This window comes from Henckelia pumila, chromosome 1 (assembly GCF_033568475.1).
Source record: "Henckelia pumila isolate YLH828 chromosome 1, ASM3356847v2, whole genome shotgun sequence".
NCBI classification, from domain to species: domain Eukaryota; kingdom Viridiplantae; phylum Streptophyta; class Magnoliopsida; order Lamiales; family Gesneriaceae; genus Henckelia; species Henckelia pumila.
In genome coordinates this window covers 63,012,869-63,026,594 of record NC_133120.1, presented here as the reverse complement: position 1 = coordinate 63,026,594, position 13,726 = coordinate 63,012,869, and the positions used below count along the sequence as shown (strand labels likewise).

Sequence of the window (13,726 nt, the reverse complement as noted above, 5' to 3'; positions counted from 1 at the left end):
TTCGATTTCTTGGGGATTCCAGTCTCTTGATTATGTTTCCCTTTTCCCATTGGTCCTTTTGCTCGATCTAAAGGAAGTTTTGGCTCAGTTTTAGATGCCTGCAAATCAAAAAGAAAAATTTTAGCATTAAAAGTCTCAGCAAGTCTTGCAATAACCTTCTTTAACTTATCCTCATTCACAACTTTCTTGTTTTCTTCTGATAAGTGATCATTGACATCAAGAGTATTGACAACACTTTCACAACTAGGAATTTTAGGGTATCAAAAATATTAAACTTAACAATCTTCCCATCAAATTCCATAGTGAGAGTACCATTATTAACATCTATGACAGACCTTGAAGTTTTTAGAAACGGTCTTCCTAGCAAAATTGGACTATTCAGATCATTATTTTTCATGTCAAACACATAAAAGTCAGCAGGAAAAACCAAATTATCAACTCTCACAAGAACATCCTCGATCACACTCCTAGGATAAATAGTAGACCTATCAGCCATTTGAATTACAATCGCAGTTTCTTTCAAGGGCCCGAGTTTTAAGAAAGCATGCGTAGAATATGGCATGACATTAATCGATGCTCCTAAATCTAACATGGCCGTATCAAGCTGAACATCTCCTATCTTACAAGGAATCGAAAACATACTTGGATCCTTGCATTTTGTGGGTATCTTCCTCTGAATCATAGCAGAGACCTGTTCTCATAATTCTATTTTCTTGCATCCCTTCAATTTTGGTTTTCTTTTTGCAGTACACAATTATTTTAAAATTTTAGCATAGCAAGGTACTTGTTTGATAGCATCTAACAAAGGGATATTTACAATTACCTCACATCTACGAAAAGTGTCATACAACTCCTTAATACCTTCATCTTTCCTAGACTTCTTCAATGCAAGGGGAAACAGGGGTATGATTTTATACTCAGAAAAGGGAGGGAACTTACATTTTTGTGTGTCTTTTTGAGCTATCTCATTCTCCTACACCTTGGATTCCTTGTCATCTTCGTTCTTTACTGGTGCTTGCACCACTTCTTCACGAACCTTCAACTCATTTCCACTCCTCAAAGTGATTGCACTTACATTCTCTTTTGGATTTGGCACTGTCTGAGATGGTAAAATGTTAGAATGTTGTGCTTCTAACCTATTAATTGTGGTTGCCAACTGCCCCACCTTAGTATTCATGTTTTGGATACTTGCTCTTGTTTCCTGCTGAAAATTCAAAGTATTAGTGGCAAGATCCTTAACAATATTTTCTAAAAACTCACAAGGGGTTGGAATTTGAGGACGCTGCAAATGTGGAGGGTATGGCAGACTATATGCTTGATTATTCGGCTGCACTTGAGGTAGAGGATGGTTAACCGCAATATTTCAATATATGAGATTTGGATGATCCCTCCAACCTGAATAAGGATCATAATTTCGTTGTGGTGGCCCTAGAAATCCTCCTGTTGCATTGACTTGTTCGACTGTTTTCTCTTGAAGAGTGGGGAACATCTCAGTTGAATGCCCCATCGCAACACAAATTCCACACGTTTTCACATTTTGTCCATTCCCTATAGCAAGTTGACGCACAAGAACGTCACATCAATCAGTTGTTGTTCAAGGGAAGAAATATTTACCTCATTGCCCCTTCTGGGTGCTGGATCACTTCTGTTGCGGCCAAATTGCTGAGAATTAGCAATCATATTCTCAATTAAATTCCTTGCATCTTGTGGTGTTTTATCTACAAAAACTCCTCCACTGGCCGCATCCACCATGCTCCTGTCATGAGGAAACAAACCTTCATAGCAATATTGAATTAGAAGATTTTCACTTATCTGATGTTGCGGACAGCTGGCACAAAGCTTCTTGAACCGCTTTTAATATTCGTGAAGTGATTCTCCCATATGCTGCTTGATGTCATAGATCTCCTTTCTGATGTTCACTGCCCTCGAAGCTGGGAAGTACTTCTCTAGGAAAATTCTCTTCATCGCTATCCACATTGTGATGGATCCAGGAGGTAGGTAGTATAGTCAATCCTTTGCACCATTCTTTAAATAAAAAGGAAAGACTCTCAATTGAATCTGTTCCTCCGTTACTTCATGGGATTTCATGCTTGTTCACACCACGTGGAATTCCATCAGATGTTTGTGGGGATCCTCACATGCAAGACCATGAAAAAAATGCAACAAGTGTATTAGCCCAGATTTTAAATCAAAAGTAGCATTAACTTCTAAAGTAGGAAAAGTAATGCATAAGGGCTGCTGATTCAGATCAGGGGTGCCAAGCTGTCTCAAGATCAGATTCGCAGTCATCTCTTCTTTAGGCTCTTCAAAAAGAACCTCTTCTTCTTTTTCTTCTTCTTCTTCTTCAAATATTCTTCGAGCCTCCTTCTTTCTTTTATGGAGCGTTCTCTCTATCTCCGGATCGTAGGAAAATTCTTCTTCTTCTGAAGATTCACCTGCAAGCATGAACAAACCAGAGAAGCACTGGGGGAAAGAATAGAAATAAAATAAAACAAGAACACAATTAAATTAAACATCTTCCCCGGCAACGAAGCCAAAATTTGGCAGCGCTTAGTCGTGTCATGCTCAAATTAACCCAACTCAGATTAACTAAATAAACATGTAGTAGAGAGAGTAAAGATCGTTCCCACGAGGAAAGTGAATTTAATTGTATTCTTAAAAATATTGAAAATAAATAAAAGGGGGTTTTGGATTTTCAATTGAACTACTAATAATTAAAAATAGATTAAACTAAAATTTATTAACTAGCATGCAAGATTAGGATTTGAACGAAGAAATCGATTAAAAACAAGCCTTGGTATCGGTCGACTACACCCTTGAAGTTATTCACTCGATCATCAATTCTCTAAAAATAATTAATTCTCATTGAATATTCATCATTGGAAATTTAATTCATATCTCACCTTAATTTTAGTTAATTAGACACAAGCGTTTAAATTAACTTTACCAATGAATTAACCCCAAATACAAGCTATTAAGATTTAAATGTAAGGTAGCATTCAAACTAGTGAAATTGATGAAGCTAAACAATACAAATACAAGCAGTTGTATTTAATCTAGTCAATCGTTGTTCCTACGAATTAACAAATTCACAAGCGAAAAATATTGTTCATAATTGCTTCACAAATTAGAGGGATCAAACAATTATGGATTTGATATCTAATTTAGCTATAGATTGTATGAGAAAATATATGGTGATCAAGCCAATAATTCAAATATATAAGTATAAAATAAATCCCAAACAAATTTTGATACTCAAAAATCAAACAATGAAAATCAAAATCTCACGAGATAAATAAAACTTCAAAGGGTTTGTCTTCCTCTACCAAGTACTAAAACTTAGCCACTAAAATTAATGAAATCCTAAGAAAAATTGAAGAAAGAAATTAATTCTAAGGAGAAAAGATGAAAACCTAGCCGCCAAGAGTATTCTCCCGTATTCAGCCATCCTATGATTACAATTCGAGTTCTAGATGATATTTAAAGTATAGAGTCCTTCCCAAGAAAGTATCCTAATTAAAATATAATTTCTCGAATTTCACGTCTCGCTCGATCGGTAAGAAACTACCGATCGAGCGAGACTTTCTCTGATTCGCATCATTTTTTCCTTTTCTTCTCCCGCTCGATCGGTAAAAAGTTATCGATAGATCGGGAGCTCTTCTGTCCAACACTTCATTTATCTCGCTAGATCGGTAAAAAGTTACTGATTGATCGGGAATTTTTTTGCCTCGCACTTCTTCTCTTATCTCGGCTCTTTCCTTCCATTTTTTAGCTCCATTTCTTCTTTTTTCCTATATCAAATCACATACAATGATTAGAAGCTATAAAATAAATTTAATCAATGCAAATTCTTTATCATACAAATTAACTTAAATAAATATAGAAAAATATAGCCACATCAGAACTCGTTTTTAGATTATACAGTAATTTAATATATGTGTTTCATGATTGTCATCACACGTTCAACCTCATATTTATTTACTATAGTATATTCAATGTCTTTATCCATGCAGTTTGCATGAGTATGTAGATAAAATAAATGTAAAAATTGAATAAAACGTAATTATATTTATAATAAAGACTGTTTATTACAATTGAGTCAATAAGATACGATCTCTATCCAACAATTGACTTGCAGGACATCTACTCTAACAGTAATCCCTAGTTTCAATTGTTCTATCTATTAGTTAAGCTTCTTTTTGCACATATTTTTGTTAGCCGAACTGATAATGACACTCGAGTATTGCAAATTTCAGTTGCTAATCCGACTGAATTCAATTCAAAGAAGAATTTGTTACGAGTGTTTATTCAACCCCCTTCTAAACTCTCTACCCATTCTCATTTTAAATTTTTTATAATAATTTATTCTATCAGATAATATAAATAGTAATTTGATTACGATCTCTTTGTCCTTTAACAATATAAATGAATTAGTATTTTTATAGCTAGGTTAGATATATAATTTGACGTTCATATCACATATTTGATGAAACAAATTAGTTATTACAAGGTCTAACTTTATATATATAATTGAGTAATATATATACACACATACACACATTGATTTCAGTCAATAATATTTTATTACGTTAGTACTAATTATTGTCTCCAAAAAAAGTAAAAGAAATACAGCTAGCCAAAATGGAGTTTGTCAAGCATAGGCCAACTGGCCAACCAATGTTGTCTCGTTTATTGTTGGCCGACCTTAGATGGTTATGACTTAGTGACAAACACATGAACCACCATTTCAAGGAAACTAAGGGATTCAAGATTTTAGCTTTTTATTCCAAAATTCCTCATAGACCAATTACCTCTCTTGTGCTCTAATTAAGTCAAGGCCGGCTAATGTCTCTTTCGTTTCAGCTCCGATCCATTGTCATTTCCGGAATCTTTTTTATTTTATTGTATTTTTTTTCATCGTTGTTTGCAAAATGAAGGACATGTATGTCGATGGATGTTATTGTTAACTTTCTGTCTACGTAAAATCAAATGCTTATCGTTTTAACAAAATCTCATATTGTAATTATTGTACATGAACTCAAATCTTTTGAACTATAATACTATATGTAACTCAAGTATCATCTTGGTATATATGATCACTCTCCCAACATGCAATCATATCCCTCAAATCAAACACTTTTATCTACACTAGAACATACGGTAGACGATAATGGTAAAATTTAAATATTTGAATTATCTCTTACTATTTAATAAAGGAAGAGGGGCTCATAGTAACCGTATTTGGTATTTTAATATAAACGTCCTAAAATGCCCCTAATTATATTAATTGAAATGTAAAAAAAAACCAAAACAAGAAGGATAAAAAAATAATATTTCATTCTCACTATCCCACTTTCTCAACATCTTTCTCATGTTCATCACCACTATTGTAAAAATATAAAACATTTCATGTCTTTTTATCTTTATTTCACTCAAATTTTTCTTTCAATTACTGTATTTTATGTAGTTTTCATACACAAACGTATGTGCTTTTTTGTTAGTATATATAATAGCTCAAACACCATATTTCTACCTTCTTTCCTACTAGCAAGAGCAAATATTGTGTTAAATATTCGAAAGATTATGCTATATTTGATGCTATAGCTTCTATTGTCATATTTATATTTTCGTCACATAGCGCTTTTTTATTTAATTAATTATCGAAAATATAATAACCTAATCAACAAAAATGGTTGTTGCTTAGCTATAGACATTGGAGAATAATTCCTCGATATTGTAATCTGTCATGTTAACATTTACCTTTCACAATACTTTCATTTAATTCCGAGGATCAATTATCCCCTTTGTTAAACAAAATATAATCAATGTCAATGGCGCATGACACTACAAAATCCGGGAAAATATCATCACTAATCACAAATTTATCAGAGCTTGAATTACAAATGCATATATTTTTCACACACACACACACGAAAATAAATAATATCTTGTCTTTCACAATAAAATACAACTCAGTTTCGACAATGCATCTAAGTTTTGTCCTATAATTTATTGGTCGATATTTTTTTTTAAACTAAATAGTTTTGTAAATTAAGATGCTTCAATCATTTAATTTGTGTGTATATGCAAATTAATCTTATTTATTTATAAAACAATTAATTGAAAAATAATTTAAAAGATACTCGACATTCAATTACTATTTAAAATATAAGATCTCAACTTGTCCTCCATACTTTTAAAAGTGTGCAAGCCATAGCATAGCAACCTTTTAAATCAACATCAAACAAAAGAGAAAATTTAACCACAGGTAGCCATGATGAATGGATGGCACTCTTTTCCTACATTGGAATTTTTCGATCAAGATTCGGCCATTCGACAGTTTTGCCCGGCTCGAGTTGAGCAAGAACAAGGAGAAGAGTGGGGAGGAATCTCACAAGACGAAGAGATGGATATGTGGCCTACTTGTATGGATGGAGCGCTTGAATTGCCCCCAACTGAGGTGGAGGAAATCGTCGACACTTTCTTTAACGTCGAATGCTTCGAAAAAGATAATGCCAACAAGTCCTCAGATGAAGAAAATGGCTTTTTGGGTCGATTCCAAGAAGAGAGTCCCCTACAGTTTTCCATGCTTGATGATTTTTGTTATGAACCAGACGTTCATTTGATGGTTGAAGAAGACGAAAGCAAAGATTACGGGCTTTTCGTTCCTGGTGAGAGTGAGGGATATGAGATGACAGATGGAGTGGATCAAGGGCTACAACTGGTGCATTTGCTACTAGCTTCTGCCGAGGCTGTGGGGTGTAGGGACACACAACTAGCGAATTCGATATTAGCACAGATTTGGCCTTGTGTCAATCCTTGGGGAGATTCTCTGCAGAGAGTTTCACACTATTTTGCAAAGGGATTGACTTCTAGGCTATCTTTTTTGCAGAAGGTTAACCCGAATGGTTCATTCACGAGTATGGTTGGTGAGGTGTCCTTGATTACAAGAGAGGAAAAGAGTGATTCTTTTTCTTTGTTACACCGAATGACTCCTTATATCGGTTTCGCTTTCTTGGCTGCGAATGATGCTATATATCAAGCAGCGATGGGAAAGGACTCTCTGCACATTGTTGATCTAGGGATGGAGCATAATCTCCAATGGCCTTCTTTGGTGAGAACTTTGGCACGTAGAAGCGACGGCGGCCCGAAATCTATCAGAATAACAGGTATCATAGGTGATCAAGAACCAATGGATCTTGAAAATAGCATGAAGGGACTCTGTGAAGAAGCCAATTCTCTTGGCATTTGCCTTGAGTACCATCTGGTGGCAGAGCTAGTGTCGCCATCCTCGTTAACTCGAGAAAACCTCGAACTAAGAGAAGGGGAGGCCTTGTTTGTGAATGCCATAATGCATTTTCACAAGCATGTTAAGGAGAGTAGAGGGTCTTTGAAAACCATTCTCCAAACAATCAAGAAACTGAATCCAGCCCTCCTCACTGTGGTTGAGCAAGATGCCAACCACAATGGACCTTTCTTTCTTGGAAGGTTTTTAGAATCTCTTCACTACTATTCAGCCATATTCGATTCCCTCGAGGCCAGCTTCCCAAGAAGTAGCCCACAAAGGATCATGATCGAAGAATTTCACTTCGCGGAGGAAATCCGAAATGTTATAGCCTATGAAGGATCTAACAGGATTGAGAGGCATGAAAGGGCAGATCAATGGCGACGACAGCTAGGTCGTGCCGGTTTCCAAGTGGTGGGATTGAAGTGTTTGGACCAAGCTCAAGTGATCGTATCTGATTATGGGTGTGATAGTTATACTGTGGGAAGTGAGAAGGGCTTCCTCCAGCTTGGATGGAAAGGGAGACCAATAATGCTAGCATCAGCATGGCAAGTAAACAATTGAATCATTTTAAACCTCAAAATTCATTTCAACAATGGCAAATAAAATTTCACAAAGAGAGTGTAGGCATTATTTTCCAGGTTATTTGTTTACCGTGATTGTGTACGCCAATTTTATAATGCGGAGTCGATATCGTGTACAATTGTTGAACCAATCTAGCACTTTCATTAGTGTTTATGATATTTAATGAATTGGATTGACGCACACGAACTTTGTATTACAAGTCAGGATCATGCGTTCGATTATCATAAATTACAATGACTACAATTGTCTTTGATGAAAAAGTAATCATAGTAGAGAGTTCGGCCACTTACACTGTTTGTTTTAAAGAATTGATTTATATAATTTTCATCAAGTATATAGTTTAAGGTTGTCACCTATCTAGAATTTATTAGGCTTTTATTGATTCAATATCCAACATTTTGAATAAAATATGAATTTTTTTTCCCGATTATAACATTTATTTCTTGAATGGATAAATCTGTATCGGATGCACCAAGACCATTAGATGAGGTACAATATTTACAAGCAAAGACTCATAAATGTGTTCATCTGATGGACTAAGTGCAACCAACACATAGATATCCTTTCATGTAGATATGAACCTATAAAGGTCACAAGCTCCACACCTCAGAAATTCAGAAGCTTTAATTTCTTCAATTTCCTCCCCTTGTTCCATCGGGATCAATATTCTTTATCATGCTCATATGATCATAATATCCCCATAAATATGTTTTGGTTTTGGCCCGGAAAAAGTTTATGGAGAGTGCAAGTGCGGCAATGAAACTGCACAAGGTAACAAGAGTGAAGCTCTCAAGTACAAATTGTGAGCTATTGCCGCAGTTCTTGCTGCAGGTGAGCTTGGAGTGAGCATCCCACCTCTAGGCAAAAAACTTGCAGCTCTGAGGCCCGAAAACGACTAATTCTTCGTGATCAAGGCAGTTGCCACTGGTGTGATATTCTCAGCAACTGGATGTATTTGCATCCTTCCCGTTGCATCTCGACTTCTCCATTGCCTTCATGCAAATCCATGCGGTAGACATTGGTTGACGGAATACGTGGCGACGTGTCTTCCGTTGATACGTTATTGATGACAGATATACTTGCAACCACCTTTTACAAGAAAGTGCATATTAGCAAGGCCAAGCAAGTGAGCATGAATGAAGAAGTGTTCCAAGATGATCATGCTTGCAGACCTCCTACACATACAAACACATAGGCAAGCTCATGGAGCCATCATTCCGTCCTGTAAGGGATCAATGATCGCTCCCGCTGAAAGAGCATTTGAAACATGATGCTTAGAGTGTTATATGGTTCAAAATATTTGAATTGCACCATTGTTATTAGTTATAACTTTTGGTAAAACGACAAACCCTCCGATCCTACACGTCCATGACATGACCATCATATCCTGGTCGAGGACATGTAGCAAGTGTTTGGGAGAGTGACTTTCTTCTTTTCCTGGATCTTGGTTGGATGATAATGAAGGTTCTGGAACCGGGAATTGTGGCGCGGTCAGTGAAAAAGGGAATTTGCGTGGGGGCGTCGACGAGCCCAGGTAAAGTAAAGCCTCTTCTAGCTGCCGTGTCTTTCCAAGAGCTGCTTAAAGGCATGGATCTTGGTGGATGCATCTCTCAGGCATCAATAACACCCCTATAAATACAGTGCATATCTCGGGAATCAAGAGCAAAGAAATGTTGTCATAATGTGTTCATCATTTCATATGCTTCCAATATGTTTTGCATCCTTTATTCCAACGATATCACAAAAGATATTCCAGTCCCCACCCCCATTCACGTGCCTTTATAAAAATCATCCCAAAGTTCAATCTCCCATTTTAATAACCTAAAGTATGAATGAAGAATCACCAAGTTACCTTTTGGATGATCATCAGGCTAAATCCAAGTCTTTGAAGTGGAATTGGGATCGGACTTGGAATATCTTGATTTACAGGGGGCCTTTGATTTGTTAGTAGCATATTTGAGTTTTTTTAACCCAAAGATGCACATAAACATTAGGCTTCTTGTTGGTGCCGATTTTGGTTCGGTTCGGTTTGTCCGGCCCTTTAATACCTCATGCAACTAAGAACAGACGATTACATTAATGTTAAATGATCGAAAATGGCGACGTTGCATGAATTAAATAAAGTTTGGAATCGCTTTATTGGGGGAATACTTGAAGCTAACAAATGCGCTCGAGATTGTTTTGGAACACTCGATATGATCATTGGCAAAAAAGCACAAGAAACAAGAAATGCAAAATATTCATTCATATACTACAAATTAATGCCATATTCAAGCTGAGAGCAGGGGTTCCAACTAATCAGCACAAACAATTACATATCCCTTACATTTCGAATTGCACTCTTTCTTCAGCAACAATTGATTCAAGGTCCTCAAACAATCAATGTCTACTTACCAGCCTGAAAATCTTCTCTAGTGATCACAGTGACACCGGATTCGAATCCATGTGAACATGCAAATAGACCATGAAACAGCACTACAACACAGCGAAGTCGAAAGGAAACACCTATAGCTACTGAAAATGAAAATGTTAGAACGAGACGGCATGGTTTTGTAAGCGATTTTCAAAGGGCTGTTTAGGAATTTTTTTTCCTTTTTTTTTGCAACTGTTCACCCATAGATCACAGGCATTGTTCCCTTTGGCAAACAGGGATGTCAAATCACGGCGGTAAAGTGAACATGATCAGCCAAACGGTTTGGCGAGAACCAAACATTGGATGGCTTGGATTAATACGCTCTTCCCGTGCAATGTCAGGCCAGCTAAACACAGCCTAGCAGAAAGCACTGGGATCATATAGTAAAACAAACATAGAACACATGGCAGGCCATCAAATGATTGAATTACCCGATGTGACAAGAAATTCTGGGTGACTATAAACAGTTCCAGAGACATCAAGATACAACAGTGTTCCTATCAGTAACAGAAATGTGAAGCACATGGCTAAGAATGTCCTGTCTCCAACAACTTTGCTAGACAAACACAAGCAATTTTCAATAGCTGTCACTGCTACAATTTCTTTCCGGAAAGAAGCGGTTTAGGAGGGGACAAGGATCTGATTTCAGGTGCAGAACAAGGAAACAAGGTGTTAAGCTTATGCATCAGAATGTCGGATCTTGATGGAATCTCATTTAAAAGAAATTGCTGGACAATTGGTTTCTTAAACCACTCTAGCACGGAATCACCCGGGGCCCTTAAGACAACCTTGCTGACCTCAAATGGAGATTCCACGGAGCTTAGCATCTGTGCTACAACTATCTTCAAAGTTGGTCCAGTAACTAACTTAATCCGTCTTGGAACAACACCATAATATAACATTCTTTTTCTGAATCTATGAAGTGTATGCACAACCGCTATAAGAGCTGCTCCGACAGACAGGTTCCTAACATCGAGAGACCATGCAACATGTTGATCGAACACAATAGCTTTAGGAAAAAGTTTGTTTTCATAAGAAACTTTCCAGACACACCGAGCACGGTTCATTTGTCCCATTAACACCAAGTAGTTAAGGAGGACATTGACAAAGTACCTAGCAGCTCCTTCTTCCAACTCATAATCAATACCTTGGAAAAACTCCCTCACAAAGGACAGAACTGGTTGTTTCCTTTGTTCAGGTCCGGTAAAGAGTCCGCACAAGAATTCATGAGCTTTATGGTTTGTAGCGCTCAAAATTGACATTAAATGCCTCTCATTGTGCTCTTCCTGGCATCTTATAAGATGGGCCAAAATTGAAGTGTAAAGAATAAGATCCACCTTTGCAGCGGCACTAACATATGTCTCAAGGAGAGGCTTGGCCGACTCATACAAACCACACTTCATGCACGACTCAAATAGCTGCCTAATTATGAAGTTGTTTGTTCGAATGCCAGATGAACCCATAAAGCGCAGCCACCTCAAAGCAAGATCAACGGAACCATCCTTTATATAAACCATAAGAACGTCACTAGCATTCACCTCAACAGAGTAACCCATGGCCTTCATCTCAAGCAAAATCTTTGCAGCCACATCCACTAGCTTCTTTTTTGCCAGCAAAGTCAAAAGGGCTGTGTAAGTGCTCAGACTAGGTCTCAAACCAGCATTTATCATGGAGTTATAGAGCTTCATGGCAGCATCCACTCGCTCGGAAGCAGCATGCATCTCCAAGAGAGAGGAGTAAGTAGATGGAGTAGGTAAAAAACCAGCCTTTTCCATGTCTGAGAAGATGGACATTGCTATCTCAAGCTTCCCGGATTTAGCATGGGATTCAACAACCAATGTGTACAGTCCATAGTTAGGTCTGAATCCAGCTTTTTTCATCTCATCCCAGAGTCTTAGTGCTGTCTCCAGCTTTCCAGCTTTAACAAATGATTCAATTAGAGAAACAAACATGGATCCCGATGCCCTTAACCCAAAACCTTGCATTTCCATATAAATTTTCATTGATGTATCTAGTCTCCCAGCCTTGCCCATTGTATCAACAAGAGCAACAAAAATCCCAGGAGTTGGTCGATAATTCTTTTGTTTCATCTCCTGGAAAAGCTTCAGTGCAGCATCAAGGCGACCGGACTTAGCAAGGTTTGGTATCATCAAGTCATAAGTGGATGCATCTAGAGAACACCCATCCTTTTCCATGTTTTCGTAGATTTCAAATGCCTTGTAAGGTAGCCCTTTATTCAGAAACAAAGTTATAAGCGAATTATAAGTTTGAGTATCAAGTTTGCAAGCCAACTCCTGAATTTTCTTGAAACAACAAAAGGTAACCTCCAATTTCTCAGCCTTAGCCAGATATTGAAGCACCCTACTACATGCACCAGAAGACAGTGTCCCATTTCCACTTGAATCACTAACCATTTCCTCAAAAATTGACTGAATCCCATCAAAATCTCTGCTCAAATTCAACTTGTCAAACAGCATAACATAGCACTCATCACTCGGAACATACCAAGACTGCCTCTTGGCCCACCGATACAAACTCAACAAAGCATCACTATCATCGATTATCTTCAAAGCCTGCGTAACATGAGTCATGTTCGGCACAAACTGCAGCTTATCCAACTGTGTCTCCATTTCCGGCCCCCACCGCCACCTTCTCACAACCTCAACAATCTTAGCCACAGCCGAGACGTTCAAAATGGGTTTTTTCAATCCACCTACCATCACATGGTCATCAACACGGGGCTCAACCGACCTTATTCCCCTACCAGAGTAAATAACACTGCCCGACTCATCCAAATAGTCTATTTCTTCCGTCCACTCGCTGGGCTTTTCACCACCATGCTTCCCGGAACAGTAATAACGCTCACTCGTCCCAAAAAAGATCGACACCAACAATGAATTTGAACTGGGACGGTTCAGAAAAGGTAAAAATTGAAACTTTACAAGATTTTGTTGTAACATGTTTCTTGAATGCCCGACATTTTTATACAACAGGAGACTACGCAGAATCATTTCCAATAGTTAAATCAACATAGATAGATGAAGAAATTTATATTCGAGAAAAATCTTTCGTACCCGGCAAATAACCTCGAAAAATTCTTCCACAAACAGAGCTAAGCAAAACCATAAACCCTTGATATAATTCTCATTTCTCGCATAGGCACTGCAATGGATTCAGACAAATTTTAGGCTCGAATTTTCATACTTGAACGATCCAATATACATTTGGACTCAAAAACTCGAGACGGGTCGTGGTGGAGGCGTAAGGCGTTACAAGATTAGTATTTGAGACTGACTTCATTTCTCTTCTCTCTTTTTGGCCCAGTCCACTACATGGAAAGTGCTCTGATAATGTGTTATTTTTTACTTTTTGTAATAATTATTTTTTTAGTAAATTTAATCATTTATAAATTATATCTCAAGTTTTAGAACAATTCATATAAA

At 37.3% G+C, this 13,726-nt stretch overlaps 2 protein-coding genes across 4 annotated transcripts; one reads left to right on the top strand and one right to left on the bottom strand.

Moving 5' to 3' along the window:
* Positions 1-6,274: 6,274 nt before the first annotated feature.
* Positions 6,275-7,849, top strand: LOC140865386 (GRAS family protein RAD1-like). The gene has a single exon (XM_073270042.1). The coding sequence runs from the start codon at positions 6,275-6,277 to the stop codon at positions 7,847-7,849; it is 1,575 nt and encodes a 524-aa protein (XP_073126143.1).
* A 365-nt stretch (positions 7,850-8,214) lies between these two features.
* Positions 8,215-13,515, bottom strand: LOC140883076 (pentatricopeptide repeat-containing protein At1g79490, mitochondrial). 3 transcript variants are annotated; one of them, XM_073289400.1, is made up of 4 exons: positions 10,715-13,515; positions 10,265-10,640; positions 9,723-9,927; positions 8,215-9,499 (listed from the first exon to the last, which is right to left on the bottom strand). In XM_073289400.1, exon 1 carries the CDS (start codon positions 13,292-13,294, stop codon positions 10,877-10,879), a length of 2,418 nt encoding a protein of 805 aa, XP_073145501.1. In that variant the 5' UTR covers positions 13,295-13,515; the 3' UTR covers positions 8,215-9,499; positions 9,723-9,927; positions 10,265-10,640; positions 10,715-10,876. The 3 variants fall into 3 exon arrangements, with proteins under 3 accessions (XP_073145501.1, XP_073145486.1, XP_073145493.1); XM_073289392.1 differs by having other exon boundaries at positions 9,105-9,118; positions 9,220-9,499; positions 10,265-13,515; XM_073289385.1 differs by having other exon boundaries at positions 10,265-13,515.
* Between the last annotated feature and the right edge of the window lie 211 nt (positions 13,516-13,726).

Bases quoted from the DNA above. Each gene is read 5' to 3' on its own strand.
- LOC140883076 (XM_073289385.1), bottom strand. From the start codon at position 13,294: ATGATTCTGCGTAGTCTCCTGTTGTATAAAAATGTCGGGCATTCAAGA.
- LOC140865386 (XM_073270042.1), top strand. From the start codon at position 6,275: ATGATGAATGGATGGCACTCTTTTCCTACATTGGAATTTTTCGATCAA.